General features: G+C 40.7%; 1 protein-coding gene across 1 annotated transcript in view; it reads right to left on the bottom strand.

Annotated features, from left to right (window-relative positions):
• Window positions 1-3,083: 3,083 nt before the first annotated feature.
• OSBPL2 (oxysterol binding protein-like 2) overlaps window positions 3,084-18,362 on the bottom strand; it is a 29,003-nt gene continuing 13,724 nt past the window's right edge. The window contains 13 exon segments of the mRNA XM_009866419.1: window positions 3,084-3,322; window positions 4,530-4,620; window positions 5,253-5,376; window positions 6,007-6,135; window positions 7,556-7,679; window positions 8,317-8,406; window positions 8,715-8,822; window positions 9,419-9,471; window positions 9,474-9,609; window positions 10,323-10,420; window positions 11,421-11,555; window positions 12,752-12,827; window positions 13,058-13,205. Of these exon segments, the coding sequence (XP_009864721.1) occupies window positions 3,220-3,322; window positions 4,530-4,620; window positions 5,253-5,376; window positions 6,007-6,135; window positions 7,556-7,679; window positions 8,317-8,406; window positions 8,715-8,822; window positions 9,419-9,471; window positions 9,474-9,609; window positions 10,323-10,420; window positions 11,421-11,555; window positions 12,752-12,827; window positions 13,058-13,205 (1,415 nt within the window). The 3' untranslated portion in view covers window positions 3,084-3,219.

An 18,362-nucleotide genomic window follows, 5' to 3' on the forward strand; every position in this document is an offset into this window, starting at 1 on the left:
TCTCAATTCTGTGGGGTTTTTTTAATTAAAACCCCCCATTTTTCAGCAAAAAATACTGGGAAATTATGTTTGAAGAGGAATAAAAACTGCTAATAAGAGTGGTTTTTTCCTGGGTAATTTAGGGCCCATGCTTCCCGCCCTTCTTAACCTGGATACCAAGAATTACATCCACACCGGGTGTCTGAACGAGCTGTTCCCCATTCACAGCGAGACACAAACGCCACAGAGCAACCAAAAAGTGAATTTTCATTTCCACTACGTTTGTCAGTCCAAGTCCACCTGCTCCTCTGCTCCAGCCAAGACATGAGGCCCTGCGCTCCCACCCCAGGCCCCTGCAACCCAGCCCACCCCGGCCAGGGAAAAGCTCTGACGGTGTTCAAAGTTCTGATTTAAATCGTCTCCGTAATAAACACCACAGTGAAAACAGCACGGACACAAACATGGCTTAACAAAGCCAGAGTCGCCTCCAGCTCTCTCCTCTCGCCCCACCAGACAGCTGCCCGGCTGTAAGATCCTCACAAAAAAAATCTCTCCATCACCATCTAGAGGCCCAAAGGTTATTAAGTATTTATTATAATTTCTTTCTAGATGGTTTCTCTACATAGCTGTATTAACATATACTAACACAGTTATCTTATATACAGTGTTTAATCAAGTTATAAAAGTGACATTCTTTCAAAAGGTGCAAAGTTAATGTTCTGACACGTAACTGCCGAGGCGAGATCTGCATCAAAAATAAAACTTTTTCACTTTCAGAGCATTAGGAGCCCCATGGCGAGCCAAGCATAGACGTGCCGGCAATGAGGGGAAAGTATTTGCTAAGTGTTATCAATGAAGAACAATAAATTAGAAGAATGGATTTGGAACTACTCTGAAATTTTACTAAAAACTTTACACTAGAGGAAGGGGCGAAGGGGGTGAAGACACAGCTAATGAAGTGTTCTTACTTTAGAAATCTTCCCAGTTTCTTTTTAAATCCCATGAAGATTCTACACTGAAGTTTGGATTAAACACGTTGTTACAGGTTTTTTTTCATGCTTTCACATAATGGCTAGACTTTAGGTCTTTGAATTGAAATCATAACTTAGACGAGAGGGATGCTAACCTGTACACGTCTTCTTTTAAACAGAATATTTCTTTAGCAATTACTCTACGGTTTTTCCTTTTGGGCAAATTCTATTTATATGCGTTGTTTTAAAAACACTACGCCAGCATTAAACATACTATTGAGTTTAAGCAACTTTTAAACTACCATGAGATGTTAAACTGGCTGAGCATATGAACCTTTTCAATCCTCACCCAACAAAGAGCTCCCCACGCTGCTCGCAGCGAGTTTGGGAAGGGGGTTACAGTGCCTGGCACAGTCATTCAAGTCCAATTTTTTATAAAAATAGTTTTTATGCTGTCCCACGTGGATCAGCAATGTCTTTTAAAAGGTCAAGTGCCCAGGCAGTTACTAGGTACAAAGACAACTCTATAGTCTGAGCCGTGTTACCAAGTCTCACTTGTGAGCCCGAAAGACTCGTTACCAAAACAAAGCTCCGCTTCTGGCAACAGCAGAAAGTCACCATGAGCACGTTTCAGATTAGGCCCTTACTGCTTCTCTTATTTTTCCAATTTAGACAACAACTAAATTTCCCCCAAATTTCAAGTTAATCCAATTAGTAGATGCATGATTTGCTACAAAAATGTTTCTCTGTGAGTGTGTTCTTTTGGGTTTTGAGTCCCATGGCTGGGAGAGAAGCACCTTCGAAAACCTACTCTCTGGATGCAACCCCAGAGGATTTGGACATGAATCAGACCAGCTCTTTCATGAGTTCCTCAAGTTGCTGGCATTTAACACCAGCAATTTCTGAATTACTGTAACTTCATAGCAGTGCAGCCGCTCTCCATTTTTACCTGGTAACTCAGCTAAACACTTTGATAAAGAAGCAGCAACATCAGGATTAGTTTGAATTATTGGACCTAATTTTTTAAGCCTCTCTTTCCCCCTTCCCCCCTCAAAGTGTACCACTTGAAAGAAAATGAATGCTTCAATTCAGTAATTGATTACTTCTAGTATTACATGGCTTTGATGGGTTGATAAGGAACAAAAGAAATCCCACTTTTTGACAACACGTGCTCACAGAAAACTGGCAATAGGTATAACTCTGCCAAAGCTTTAAATTGATTCTGCTTTTTTTTTTTTTCCACAACATACAAGAGAGACATGACCTAATAATGAGAAACATGCAAACCAAAACTTCCCCAAAACATGAACCTGTGTGGATATACATACCAAAGTGCCTCCAAAGGAAAGTTTAGTCTAGAAGCATACACAGTGCCAAAGCTGCCAAAGGTAGTGCAGAAGATTTAAGCCTCCAAGTGGTAGCAAGCAAGATATTGTACATGGTCACCACCTCTACATTCCTGCAATTGCTTCTGAAACTCCTCCTATTTTAAAGAACAGCATCTGACTTCAGAAAAAGCACATTTCTCAATGTGCCCTTCCCTCTTCCTAATGGATGCTTTGATGTCATTTTAATCACAGGTAACACAGTTTAATGCTCACAGTGTCCAAAAGTTGTGACAGACAACTACGGTTTGAGAAGCTCAGGTTGGTTGTTTTTTGCTTCCCCGAGTCTCTCAATTTCTTGTTGAATTCTTTTGAGAGCCAGGGGAGCCGGGAGCTCCAGCCCCCACGGAGCGCTCCGTCCCCCAGGGTGACACACACGCGGCTCCTCACGGGCAGTACCGACAGCACGAGATTGGATCCTCTCGGTACCACATTTCGCTTTTCATCCCTGCTCCGAGTTCCCAAAACTTCAGATTCTTCACTACTGTACTAAGTAACGAGGATATTATCTCTATTTTATGCAGTTTTCAAGGATGTTATGTGCTCTACCAGATACAGCGTATCTTCCTGACAAAGAAACTAGGGGCTGGTGGGAGGAAAAAAAAAAAAGAAAAAAAAAAAAAAGAACCACCAAAGGTCCCTTTGAAAATTAGTGAAAATATCATGATTTCAGGTGCAGCTTTATGGAAAGAATGTAACAGTATTTAAATATTTGGCAATTCAACGTTAGTGATAATTAAATCCTTGATTGTTGACCCACAGAATTTTTGTTAAAATTTGCTTAGAAAAGCTTGTTTTTGCTATCAACAAAACCAGAGGAACTGGCTCGGAATGAAATCTAGTAACTAGATGTCCAGATGAGATGAGCAATTGGTTCTGTAATTTCAGTAAATGTCTGGACAGTCTGAGAAATTCCTGTCGAAATAGCCACCTGAGTACAGCCAATCTGAAGTCCCAGTGTATGGGTTAGTGCCTTGATGAAACCATCTGTAATAAAAAAAAAAAACAACAATAAAAAGAAAAAAGCAAGCACAGTGAACAGTTATTAACAGAGGGGAACAAAAAACCCAACAACTTTGCTTCTTTCACAAAATACTGTAAAAACCCACTGGTATTTCTTATCAAAAAAAACAAACAAACTCAGGAAATATTCTCCACATGAAAAACCAGGCATTAAGCTTCCTACACAATTATCACCACCTTGTGAAGCATCTTTTTTTTATTTTTTTTTTTACATAAAGTCAAGAAGGAGTATGAAATGGATTTTTAAATTGCTGTCCTATTCCAAATAAAAATAACATTGACACTCCAGATTATATACTGATTATATATATTCATTTTTACTTTAAAAGAATGCCAAATTGGTTACACAATCCTCTTTGTAAACCTGCCCAAGCAGGAAACAGTTTTGTTCTCCGGAGCTCTGCTTCACCCAGAACATTCACAGATGCTCACTTTTTAGCCACGTTGACTGAAAACAATTTTGTGTTCTCTGGAAGAGATTTTTCAAGGCATTAACTGGAATTACTCTGTAGCGGCTCCTCCAGGCTTGGAGAAGAGAATGCTTTCTCTTCTGAATTTCATGAAATCATGGGAGCATCTTAAAGTTCTTGGCTTGGAAGGAAGCACCTGCAGTAAGGTGCCGTGACTCGACTGCAGAGCGTTGGCATCTGTGAAAAGCAACCAGCGGGAGCAGAAGCCAAATCACACACATCATCCCCTGGTGCGTCCTGTGACTGAGAAGTCACTTGAATAAGGAATCAAAAAAGCAGTTTCCGAAGTATCCAAGCCATGAGCTCCCAAGAGTATGAATATAAAAAGCTCTCAAGGGCCACCAACATCTTACACAAGTGCCAAAAGCTGGACAGGAATTCCAGGAAAGAAGAGACTTCACATTTTATTCGTTTTAACAAAAATATGACCTCTGTAGGTTTTAAAAAACAAAACCACAGAAATCCAGCACTACCACAGTAGTGACTGTGGCAGGTTTCAGCATTTATTATTAGATAACTTCTCCAGGACAAAGTTATCAGCTATGTTATTTAATTGTTGAGCCAGCGAATGCTTTAAGTGACACTACAAACTGTCCTGTTGTGCAGGAAATCAAACACACACTGTCTTGAATAAAAACACTTCAAGCATATACCAAACTATTCCAAGCGTTAAACAAATGCCCAACTTCCTTCCCCCTTACCGTGTGTGCCACTCCACCTCATCCTTCGCACGCTCCTTGCGAGCAGCTCTTTGCTTCTCTTCTAGTCTCTCTTTTTCTTTGCTAGCCGCATCTAACAAACATTTAAAAAGAAACTGGTTACTCGGCAAAGCAGAAACAAAAACTTAGGAGAGAGAAATGAAATACAGTTCGATTAAGCAAGAGAAAGCATTTGCTGTACACAGACTCACTGAACAATGGAAATCTCAGGCAGCAAAAAATTAAAACTGTCATTTTAGAAAAGCTGCTGCTACAAACAGAACTGAAACGCTGGTGTTTTATCGATCAGAAGCACTGGACGGAGACAGCAGGAAAGAACACAGACTAGGCGTAACAGAGAGATTTTTTTCACTGTTTGGCCACGTGTTGTTTTTTTTCTGACGAACGCCAGAGCAACGCAGCACGGCTGTTCGCCACATGTCTTTCCAGAGAAACTCCAGAGCCAGAGAGCACATCTGCTCTTAACAAACATGCAACTACACCCTAACACAGGACAGCGGTCTTGGGATCCACCTTAAGCACATCTGCTCTCCCAGATATTTCTGGGAGAAAACAGAACATCATATGTTGTTCAAAAGCGCGTTCATTAACACAGGCTGCTCTGGGAATGAGAAACTGAAGACAGTGTCCCTGTATCACCCAACCTCCCGTCAGTCATTCCTCTCAAAACTCACTAATGGGAAAACAGTTCCTCCAAACACATACCCATGTTTCCATTTTCCATATTTCTGATATCTGGACGTAGCCGACAGTCAGTGGGAGCTAATATTGCTTCCATGCCCTTTTCCAGCTCATTGAGGCTCACAGCAAAACTGGTGAAATTGTACATCTTGAAAGCAAAGACAAGACAACACACAAGTTAGTGTGGCAAAGCGGCCCTGGGCTCCCTATTATCAATGGATATGACAAAACTTCCAGGAGAAATCACCGAGTCAAATCTTCTCCCTCTGGCCATCCGGAAAGTGAAGTTAGATTCATACAAAACTTTTATTTTGTCATTGTTGGAGGGGAAGGACAAAGGAGGGCAGAAGGGAATGGAAATCACAGCTTTCACTTATTAAGCAGTCATTGCTTCAGAGGATCAAGACAGATTTTCCTCCATATTTAACACCATGATTTTTATGGAAAAAAAAACCCCAAACCCACAACACAATCACATCAGAAAGTCTTGCTGAAACTACTGAAGTTAATATCCAGCTGCTTGGTTGGCGTATTTTTTGGAAGCCTGTCCTCTAACAGCAAGGTCAGCAGAAGGGACCGTGTATCTGTATTTTAGCTCCTCCGAGTGCAAAGATCCCGCAGGCGGGGTCACCCGAGGCCCCAGACTCCCCCCGAAGCAGCTGCAGTCAGATATCCTGCTCAGGACAGACCCTTCAAGAAGGTTTCCCTTGAACATTACTCATGTTCCCACGGAGAAGTCACCAGTGACAGCAGTACACACACTGATTAGAACACTTACCTGCGATGAGTTTGGTGGCCTGCTATTTATTCTCCAAAGCAATTTACTGCCTGGTATGAACTGCACCGTGTCTTGAACCTCCGGCATATCATCAGCCTCATCATTTTCAGATTTAATAACATCTTCGCTCTGAAACACAGGGATAACATTTGGGAGGGGAACAAAGGGAAATTGGACGGTTTCATTCAGAGTTCTGTAGTGACTGTTGAAGAATCTCTGTGAATTCGAGATATTAAAACACTCTCCTGCGTTATTAGACACGTCCTGTACTTCTGCCTCACCCCTCATGTTTGTTTTTCCTCGCCCTGTATACAGTCCTTCTCATTTTTATCTGTATGCCCTTCCTCTCATTTTTATCTTAACATCTTGCTCCTTAGATCTCCAAAGAGTCTCCGACCACCTATGTACAACTTGAATGTCTGTTTGGAAAAAATTAATAATAGTAAACTCACATCTTTCAGAAGTCCTTTCTCTGGCTTCCCCCCATCTCATGCCCCAGCTTAATTTTATGTGATATGGCCACTGCTTCAGGCTGAAATGAGCCCATACTCCCACTTAAACCCGTTGCCATAATGGCACAGGAATGGTCAATAGATCCTGCCTGCTTTGGGATATTCCTTCATCATTTGCAAGAGCTGTGCACACACAATTAAGAAAAGACAGGCCCTTGTTTCACTCTGATTTCCTGGGATTTAGATTTATGGTAACTATTACCACTGCCGACTTGCCCACTACAGAGACTTTGTACTTAAGTTTGTAAATACAGGGTCTTTCCTTCCAAGTTCCTTTGTTATCAGATGCACAGCCATAATGCACATATATAAAATTAAATGCAGCATTCTTCTTGGAATCCTGGAGAATCTGACTGCCACAGGACACACAGAACTAGGCTGTGGAACTTCAGAGGTTTTCACCACGAGAAACCACTTTAAACCACAACAACCAGAAGGGAAGTTTGAGGCAATAACAACCTAGAGTAATAGTAACACAATTTTGCTCCCTCCCCTCATCTTCACACCCTTTCTATTTTCTTTCTACTCCCTCTGACATAGCTCACTTACACAAAAATACCCTATTAATTTAAACAGGGCCTGCTTTATACACTAGAAAACAGCTCCATATGGTTGAGAGTCTAATTTCAATCATTGGGTTTGAGTATTCATTATTTTTAAAGGACTCTTTTAGGCTACTTTCCATGTCAACATCTGGTTTACTGTTAGATAGTTCCCCATCTAAATATAGATTCAAAAGGAAGGAAGGAAAGAAAGAGTTGATTCTCATAAGACGAACAGAACCTTATTTTTTCAAAAAAATTAAAAAGAGAAAAAGTCAAAATATAAGCCTGTACCATGACAGAATCCAGAGCTAAGCACCAGGCCTGTTGCTGCTCTACATTTTTCTGATGTGAAAACTTTTTTTTATTTATTTTAACATGGGACGTTTTAATCCTCCATTCATCACCATTTGACCAATTCCATAAAGAAGATTCTTTCCTTTCATTTCTCATACTTCAGTTATCTTTTCTCCCTAAAGAATAACTTCGCCTTACCGGCTTCAATTTCTTCTGCTCACCACCTCTCTTTTCATTCTTTTTGTACGTCTCATAGGCGGCAGGATCCGTGCACCACAAGCACTCTGTCCACTTGCCATAGATCATGCACAGCTTCTTTCTGCTGCAGAGAAAGCCACAGAGATTTAGCTTTTGCTTCTTATCAAGTCTTCTAAGACAAGTCAGGCAGATTCTGATTGATATTAAATACTCAGCTTCCTACTTCATTGTATTTTATCTTTCTTCACAAATTTCTTAGAAGTCAGATGTCTGATAACGCTCAAAGGTTTCATTTTATTCCAGCCTTTCTGGCATCCAATCCTGCAGAACACATCCTCCTGACTTAGTCACATGCTTTTGCCGCTGTTAAAACGAGTCCGGGTGTAATAAAGCCACCGGTTTACAGTATAGAGACTCAGACTCACGAAACAGGTTTGGGTTTGATTAAAAATCCCTAATAACCATATTCTCATTATTTTAAACCGAAGCTGGTGATAGTGACCGTACAACAGGGAAATCAGTTGCAACTACTCTGCATTCTCCTTGGATGCCTTTATTTCCAAAGACTGGAGAGTTTTTCTAATAATGCTTAAAATGATCATCCTAGAACCAAGGTGTTTAACACCGACACAGGGAACAAAGCGGGTTACAATCTGCACTGGTAGGAACTCTGCAGTCCAGCACTTGGAGTCATTATGCAAGCACTAAAGAAATGCCACAGTGCTCAGAAACAGAGAGGCCACAAGGCTTTTATCACTTACTGTTTGTCCTGAATGTGTCCTTCTACCCTGTGAAGCTCTTTCCCAAATAGTCCGCACGGTTTAAAATTAAGGACACATTTATCTCCAGTACTGTAAAGGAATTAAATACATGCTTAAAAGAAGCAAGCCCCTTAATACATTAGTAAGTTTATCTTTTTATAATCTTATTCAGCTTTCCATTAATATTATTATGATACTATGCCCAGAGCAATAAATACTTTGTATTTGTCAGAAAGGAAAGAAAAAAAGGAAGAAAAGAAAACAAAGAAAAGACCACCAGACTTGGGATCTACGACACAAAGTTTCCCACGTAATCTGACAAAAATCAAAAAACTCTCTGCTCTGAGGCCATGCACCAGTCCCTACAAGCCAACCCTCAGTTCCAAAAGTAGCATTACCTGTGATTTACAATTTCTACTGTTCCGTACTGTTCTAACCACAGTTTACCAATAATTACATTATGTACACAACAGGTTGGATTTGTCCACGTGTAAGCTTCATTATGCCTGTAGAGAATAACAGAGAAATAAATATTTTTCTTGAGTTTGAGATGGAATGTAAACCTGGTTTCAATTCTGTTCATGGCAAGGGCAAAATATTTAGCACTCCCACGAACAGCCAGCAGTTAACTTCAAAACAGAAAAGAAGCAGACTTCTCTTTGAAAGCCAACAACGAGTTGTATCTAAACATCAGGGCAAGTTAATAAAGCGATATTCCCTTTATTTCATTTCCTTCTCACAGAGTTGATATAATAAGTTTTACAGTTGCTGTGCTTTTGATTACAAATTCTAACCCAATTTTTCATTTTACCAACACCCAGCAGTAAAGGCTTTGGAACATGAGGAGAGTGACACAAGTCAACAAAACTGCATAAATAATTTCCACAAATACGTCACAAGTTTCCACACAGGTATACGAGGCCTGCTCCAGTGTCACTGGGGTGAAAATCAACTTGTAAATTCACTCTTACAACCTCTTCAGAAAAAGAGGTTTTGAGATAATCACCTTTGAAGAGCCAACAGAATGGTCATCAGCTAGCTTTTTATTCAAGTAACTGTTAAGGAGATCAACATTAAAAAGGTATTTAATTCTCATACTCACTTCAGAAGCTCCAAAGTAATTGTTCCCCGAGGCTCCGCTTCTATACTCTTTCCAAAAAACCCCAGAATTTTAGTTTGGGATAGATTGATCCATGAAAAATAAAGTCCTTATTGAGGCCTTCAGAATAAAATGCACTAATAGGTGGGTGGTGGCTGACTTGCTCAGATATAAACCTAAATCCTAAATCCTCCCTAGCAACAACAAAAAAGAGCATTAAACAGTAAATATTTTTAATGTTACAAAAGAGTAACTTGATCAATTGTGAAGGATTTTTAGATTAAACTGAAGGCGAGACTTTTCCCTTTCTAGCCCCATGACACATTTCCAACTAACGACATGAAAGAATTTGTACTCTGCACACTTTCTCATTACACTGAAACCCAACCCACCTTCAAACACCAAGACGACTTTCTACCCAGAAAGAGTAGAAATTTCTAAAGAAATTTCCCCTAAACAAGTCATGAAACTGCTGAAACCATTTGGGCAGCAGCATCAGGTCCGACTGAAAATTCTCCTCTCCACTGCATATTATCGCCCATTTCTTTAAGCAAGCTGGAAGTCCTTCAGACTAACTCCTCTATCTGATGTGATCAGCCAGACACTATTTAAATTAATTAAGAGTGTCTGCTCAGGAAATGTGTTTGGTGGAAAAACACAGACCAATTTTTTCTCTGAATACTTCAAAGAATACTCTGCCTAAACCTAGAAATAAAACTTTTTAGCTTTTATAACAACTTTTCCAAGATTTTGAGACGGTCTGGGGAAAAGAATTTTAGCTATACTCAGAAATATATTTTAGTAGATTTTTTTTTTTATGTCACTGAATAAACAACTAAACTAGCATGAGAGTCTGCTCTCTCAAGAACATAAATAGCTCCAGCTCCCAATTTAAAGTAATTATTACCTGGTTAATTCATAGGTTTCTCCTAACAGCGGGTTAAATGGTTTGCCAGTTCTCTCCCACTGAGAAGCTACGGCAGAAACTGCAAAAGCAGCTACGGCCTATAAGCAAATTAAGAACACACTGTTATGAGAAAAGTACATTAAAAGTCCAGAGTTTAATGTAGTATATTTGTGGCACATTACAGTGTTTCATTATTCTCCCCAAAAGAGAGGGCTCTATTTTGCTTAAGGCCAAAACATTTGTAAGCCACAGGATAAGTTACAGAGAAGTGGGGAAGTATAAGTGGTTAATAAGAATCTCATTTCCAAAAGGAGTTATTTTCTGTAGTAACTTTCATCGTTACACTCTCGTTCTTTAAATCTATTTTCCCCCTATTTTAACTGTTCCCCACACTCTCACTGAGAACAGAGTCCTGCTTTTCCTAGTGTCGGGCAAGTATTATTTCTTACACGGGTGGGACTACCTGCAGGTACAAATGACACTTAAAAGCTGCTGCAGGCTGCTGAGTAGGGGTATGTACTACACAGACACAGAGTACAAGAGACACTTAAGTAAACGCAGAGCTGTGAGTAATACCAGTATAGCCTAACATACACAGCCATGGCTTCCCCATATTCAGTTCCTTGTTGTGAGATCAGCCAGGTGCTATATTTCACTCTCACTTTTTGGAGAAAAAGTGATAAAGCTTGTCTTTGTCACAGCAACTTTTCATCCAGCAACTTAAAAATTATGGAGCCACTCAACAAATCAAATTAGGGTGACTTAAAGCCAAGAGTTCAGCTTCCCAACACATGAAACGGCAGAGAGTCACAGCTAAAGCAGTCCTGAAAACAGCCGAGCTCCTTGGCCATCGTCAGTGGTGGCAGCCTCACACTAGACCTTTGGCTAAAGCTGTGCCCAGCATCAACTGTGAAAGCGCCAACAACATCTGATACAGCCACTGCAAAACAAGAACCTTGTCTGGACGGACAAGTACGAGCATTCTATGATAGCCCCAGAGAAAGAAATACATTCAAGTGAGAACTGAGCTTAAAATTAAAGCCTCTAGGAAAGAAAAGCTTCTTCGGAGCTAAGCAGAAGGTGGGAGCTATTACTGACCTGCATTCTCTCCAGGGGGTCTGCATGACTACAAGCCTTATTAATGAGGTATATGTGTTCCATATATTCTGTTATCCGCTGAAGGAAACTCAATGGCTCATTGAAGACAATAGGCATCGTGATCTTAGACAGCTCCTAGGTAATAAAAGAAGTTCATTTCTTAGACACGACACAAAGTTAACAAGTGACGACAAAAATCTTGAAAATAAACTGCGCGTTGATTTATTTCTAGCATTCTTCAAAATACGTTTAGCAAGCCTGTAGGAGAAAGGGACTGGAAGCACTGCAGAACCCTGCTAGGAACCTGAAAAATAAACTTCAAAAATTGATCCAACTAACCTAGTATATTCAACAAAAACAGTATCTTCTATTCTGTGGTCTAGATAAACCAGAAGAGGTTAAAATTTCCATAGGTAGCAGCAATAATGTGCCAACCGCTTCTTTCCTCATATTTAAGTACCACGCATTCCTTGAAATCCTCACATACCTATTTGCATAAATTCTAAGAATTTTACTGCCGTAACCACAAATTATTTTTTGAAAGGAACAGTTACATAAAGAATAGGACTTGAATTGCTTTAACAAATTTTAGTGCTCTTATTTAAGCAACCTGTTATTTGCGTCAGAATGTTTCTCGTTTTGCATGAGATACAAGACAGGCATGAAGTTCACACAGAGATTTCTAACTCCCCAGGTCTTTTACTATATTCAAGCAAATTTGCACGTTTAATTAAGAAGTTGCACTCATGCCTGAAAACTGTAATGTAAAGGTCTGCATCTCCGCGTGAAGAACAAATCTTGTGACCCAATTACATCACCTCATTAATACCCCAAGTCTACGCTGTGCTCTCTAAGAAACAGATCCCAAACTTTCTATCCCTTCACTCCAATGAAAGCAATTTTTTTTTGGCACAAATTGCTTAAATTATGAAGGGCTTTTTCCCCCGTCTCCAAAAAAAAAAAAACCAACAAACCACCACACCAGAATAAAGCCCTAAATCACAATTTGCTAAATAAATAAAAAGCAGAGAAGTTAATTAAACTATATCAGACTATATTTTTAATGACTTTAGTCTAGTTCTCATAGGACAGCATTAGAAATGCCAGTCCACATGCTCCAAGAGCTAAAGAAGTTAAGGAAGTCGTCCCATCAGTAAATTAATGTTGAGATTTAGAGAGCTGCAGTTTAAGATGATGTTCCCTACAGGAAAAAAAAAAAAAAAAAAGCACAAAAGGCACCAGGTATTATTCTACACCTTCAGGTTTAAGCAATAAAATTAACCAGTTGAAGTCAGAAGCCCTAACATCAGCATATTTGATCCATAACTTACCAGTCCAATGCATTTTTTTAATATGCTCCACACACTAAAATCGCTTCTAGAAAACATTGGGGCAGGTAACGACGTCCTGTAATTGGAAAAAGAACAACTGTCATTATCAGACCCTTAAAAACCAAGACATTATCATTTGCAGGTATTAAAGTAATTTACAATGGCAGCAAAGCATTAACCTAGAGCTGACAAGTGAAATGTCTTTTCAGTTCCAGAGAATTAACCTCTTCCAATGAGAACAGCAATGCCCAAAAGACAGTCAGCACACACTCACTTCTCATTTACTACGTACTACTGCGTGTTTACCTGTGTCTCTTAATTCCATTTTCTTGAATCTCCGTCTCTCCATTATGCTTTCCGCTCCTATTGCTTTGGTGCAGATCTAGATCAAGCATTTCTGCAACTTTATGATTTGCTTCTGAAAAGTCTCCTGAAGAATTGTCAGAATCAAAGCCTGCAGAAAAACCACGAGGCAACAGTTTTCTTAGGAATCTCGTTATACCAGAGCGCCATTCACATTTTGTAACTCTCACAGCAGAAGGACACTTCTACCAAGATATTTTATTTTCAGGAAAATCAGAGTGAAAAGTTTGATTAAGCGACCTAATTTTCAAAAGCATTTAGAGCCAAGTATTGCATTAGAATCAAGCATTCTCAACTTACTTTTCACACTCCTGAATATAACACCGATTTAGAACCCTACAAGCTCTTTAATAGCTCCTAATCGCATTAGCAGTATTGTCTCTTCTTCAGAGCTGCAGCGTGATCACAGTAATTTTGTTCAGTTACGTAGTTTTCCTCAAAGACCTTAAAAAATTTAACTTAGCCTACTTATGCTGCTAACAGGCAAGGAGAAAAAAAAAACAAAATGAAAGAAAAACAAACAAAGAAAAGGGCCAGGTCTGTAGCCAGTAGCAAACACCCAGGCTACTAGAGGAACCGCAAGGAAGGCTATCTGACTGTTTGGCCATCCAGGTGTGCAAACCACGTAAGGTTTCCCTCCCAGTTACCAGAAGAACCTGTGGACACCAGATGAATCACTTCCTGGGCTCTACAAGCAGTCCCAAAGCACAGCCCACAGCAGGTGGCTCCATCTCCTGTGACCCATTCCCACCGAGCGGGGCAGCCAGCGACTGGGAACACCATTCTAACTGAACACCAGCACTCCCGGTAACAACTTGTTTGGAGCAGCTTTGACCAAAAACCAAGTTAAACCAACAGGAATCGCCAGGAACACAAGCTTCTATATTCAAGCAGCTCTAAGTACAAGTTGGACTAAACCAACAAGATTTTAGCCTAACGATTTTACTTTTTTTTTTGCAGCCACACTACTTCCACACGCACACTTGGAATAACAAGAATTTCTTTTTGCATGTGCCATTAAATTGTAAAAAATCATTTTATGCACATACATGCATTTGCCCAGCAACAGGGCTCTTGCCAATGCTGCTACTCAGCCCGGCTGCAGGAACGAAACGACTGCTCACAACAAGTAAGAACAAGTTGCAGCATCACTGCAGGACACCCTAAAATGATGCATTAATAAATCCCCTTTCCCAACGGTCAGGGTACCACCACAGAAAGCACTGCTGATCGTTCAGCGGAACACTTCTGTTGCAAATCGTTCAAAGGGTGTTAAGTCCTCTCCAAGTGCCACAAGTGTCAATTCTTCACCAAGACCCAAGCACAGACTTGCGTTTCCAGCTTCTAATTTAAGAGTCAAAATCCAAAAGCAACAGGAAAACACATGTATTTGCTGGCATACAGCCCCTGCCACAGTTTTCAGGAATTTTAAGTTTCTCTTTGGCATCTCCAACAGGGTGCTTTTACTTTGTTAGAGCCATTCAGGTAAGGCACACATTCAGAAAGAAAAAGCTGCATTTCTTCTTTCCAGGGATCCTGACCACACAATGACATTCAGAACAGCACAAGGAAGCACCGCTGATGTGATCTGATCTGGTAAACAGCAGCTGTAACGGGTGACGTCACGTATTAAACTGTCTCCTACGTTCTGATGTCACAATCATGTAATTATACAGCAATAACCACACCTTAGCAGTCTTAGTACTTAACTGGAAAGTATGACAGTCATATATATATATATATTCAGGTCATTAATATGAAGATTACCCTGAAACACCCGTCTAAAAAAAAACAACAAACAAAACAAAATAGCCAAACAAAAACCAGCCAACTCCCAACAAAACTTTAATAATTTTCAAAATGGCATTTCTAACCACGTATTAGGGGTTTTTTGGAACCTGTTATAGTACGAGGAGATGGAGAAGGCCATTGTAGGGCACAGCAAAATAACTTTTATTAGTGTGACTGATTAAGTTGGAAAGAACAGATGAGCTTTCTGGTACACGTGCCCTCACCCAGAAAGCTGACGAAGCGCCCACACCGTAAGGAACAGCATCACATTTAATGGGCACTTTGATGAGATAAACACATCTGAATTTAAAAGTGGAGCTTCGTAACAGGAATAGTCCACTGGTCTGTAGGGGAATAGTTATACAAAACGTTACTGGAATTACAGTCTTGACATTGTACCTGAAACCTTGTAAACCCTATCAAATGCTCATTATTTTTACCCATACTAGTCTTTCTGGTTTTATATGATTCAGAATTGTTTTGCCCTGTTCCTACACAGCATGATGGGAATTTCAATTCCAGTGTATGTATTATTTATGGACAATAGTACATCACTGGTAAGTAAATAAATGCCAACTCAAACAAGAGTCTTGCATAAGAGCAACAAAAATTAAATCCCTGCTCCAGAGAAATAAGATACATGAGAATTGCAAAGTTATTAGTGTACCTCCACCTAATTACTTTAAAAGAGTAAACAAAAAACCCACACCCAAAAACCAGCCAGCCAACTAGAGAAACCACTAGTACACAGCTAGATAAAAATCACTAGACTTTTCACCTTAAGTATCAGCTGACTTAGCAACTAAAAGCCCGTTGACAAAGTTTTAAAAGCTGTTTCTCAATGAAGTTCTACGTACTACAGTTTTGTGAAGAACTATCCAGGGAATCTTCTTCACAAAGGAAGTACTGATCCGGAATAAAAACAGTTTAATGAAATGATAATGTAAGTTACAGAAAAAGCCTTTCCCCAACTGCCATTAAAGCCGTGAATTTGCAAAACTGAGCAGGTAAGTTTTACTTACAGGACAGTTTTTATAGGGATTTAGCCTCACTAGGAGTGAGAATAAAAATGAGAATTTAAGAGGGGGGTAGGGAACCACACACAGAAATAAAATGCCAAAAATTAGCTTAATCCAAAGGTTCAATTTGTGTGTTAAGGGTGAAACAAAAGCTTTTCAAAAGCAATTTTCCAAGTCAAATACTCAAGTTGGGCACCAACACCCACCTATTTCAAGAGCTTAAAGAAAAGTGACTTGCCGGTAAGTCTAGTTTTCTTAGCCTTCTTCTTCCACATCCTGCAAACGAACCACGTCCTCGCAGGCTGTGCCACACAGCCACCTCGGCGGGAGCCCAGCGGCACACTGCTCTGTGAGTCAGTACCCAGAGACCAGCCCGCCCTCGCGTACAGTCAGCAACTTCCTTAATTATTAGTTAAGTCTCGTCACTCAAGATGAAGGGAATCAAAAGAACTCAAAGGGAATCAAAATAGCAGAGTACTGAGACCCTTTGGATCTGAAAGGGCATGAGGAATAGGGATAAGTACACTGGAAGAGTAGACAGCAAGTGAAGCAGGAGGTAATTTTTTCCTCGTGAGCAAGCATCGTTCTCCGCTTTTCAAAACAAGGCCCTCTGCAGCCATGGTGCACCTCTCAGACGCGGCAAGCTGGTCTTTCCCAATACCTGCAACACTTAAATATTACAGCAGAATCTGCCAATTCAGTTCAGTCCAGATATTATGAAAATAGATAAATTTGGCAGCAGATACCTCACCTTCTCCTCCCACGTGAAAGCAATAGCTTACAGCAAACAGCCACGCAGCAGGAAACAGAAGGGCAACATCCTCACAAATACACCAGGCTGGGTTAACCTCATGGACAAAGAACAGGTTTCCATGGAACTGCAGGTTGATATTTCAAAATATCAACTAAACTATTCATGCTCATCAAAAATAAATCACCTTGGTAATTAGCCAAGCGTTCTCCTGTTCTGTGGTAATCCCCTCACAGAACACTTTGGCAAACAGAGTGACAGAAGTACTGAATTTCACAGTTCTGACAGCAGAACCTGACGGCTCGCAGTCTTTAACACGTCTGCGGTAAGATTAAGAAACCCAAGGTGACACAGGCTAGAGGAGGGCGACCAAAGCGGTGTGCTCCCCATCTCACGTCAAATTTCAAAGAATCTGAAATTCATCACAGCATTGACCGCTTTACCTGATCCAGTTACAGAGAAAACTACCTCCCACATCTGAGACAAAGCAGCAGCTGTGCTGTTACCACAGGTACCATTCCCAAGGCGAGGACCTCATTCCTGAGGTAAGGATGTCAGGTGTCCCACTGATGAGCAATGCTAATAACCTCTGAATGCACAGAGACTTCTCTCCATGGAAACCCTTTAAAGCGTCACTAACTTGAGTCATCACCCGGCCCATCCTGCACATTTCCAAGTGCAGTCATCGCCCAGTCAGGGGCAAACCATCTGCCAGGAGGATGATTCCCAACCATGCGGCGTGCAATTCCATCATGTGAGCATGTCCTTAGGCTGTGATGGGGACAGTGGCAGAAAGCAAGAAACTTTGCAGGATTTCAGATATTAAATCCACCACAACAAAGTCCAGGGGTCTCCCTGGACTTCTAGAAGTGGATGTCACCTGTTAATAACTACGGAAAAGTTGTGGCTTCCTCAAGGAGTGAACTTGCATTACTTTAAAGAAGGCAAAATGCAGAAAGACCTAGTCACAGTTGTTCTCAGCATCATATTTACAGATGACTTGGACAAGACAGAGCTACAAAGAACTAGGTCTAGGCTTCCCTAGGTCTGTGCAAGTATTTCATCGAACTGCCAGCATCCTCTAAAGAATCTAGCTAGAGACAGTCCCAAGGGAGAAAGAACTTAAAACAAACTATTCCAAACTTAGCGCTCCTTTTAAACCAACGACATTCCTCCCTGTGGAAGAATAGGACGGGACAAGGAGCGCTCAGGGAACCACAGAACCGACGCGTGACATCCCACTGCGGAGCGGAGCCAGACAAGGCTGCAAGGTACAAAACATCTCAGCACAATAGCTCTGAACTGATCACCACCCTGAGCACTTGCAGGGAGAATCAACCTTTTGAGGTTGAGGAAAGGAGAAAAAGAAGAGGAAAGAAGACAAACCCAGAGGGTTAAAACACAGATGACTCAAACACTGCAGGCTGTGTACGCCTGCAGCAAGAGACAGAGGAACGCATCAGCGTCAAAGCTGCATGATGCAGGGCCATATTTCTGTTAACCTTTTTCAGTGGCGAGGTGGGGGGGGGAATAAAATCTACTTCATTTATGGCCATGGTCCTGAGCTCTTGGAATTGAAAGATTAGTAAAGAAATACAGCGACAATCCATTGTGTTTTCAAGATTTTCATGGTACAACGGTTTGATCCGACAGACGAATGGGGAGTCCTACCCCTATCAGCCCTAAA

This window comes from Apaloderma vittatum, unplaced genomic scaffold, assembly GCF_000703405.1.
Source record: "Apaloderma vittatum isolate BGI_N311 unplaced genomic scaffold, ASM70340v1 scaffold36913, whole genome shotgun sequence".
Taxonomy (NCBI): Eukaryota; Metazoa; Chordata; class Aves; order Trogoniformes; family Trogonidae; genus Apaloderma; species Apaloderma vittatum.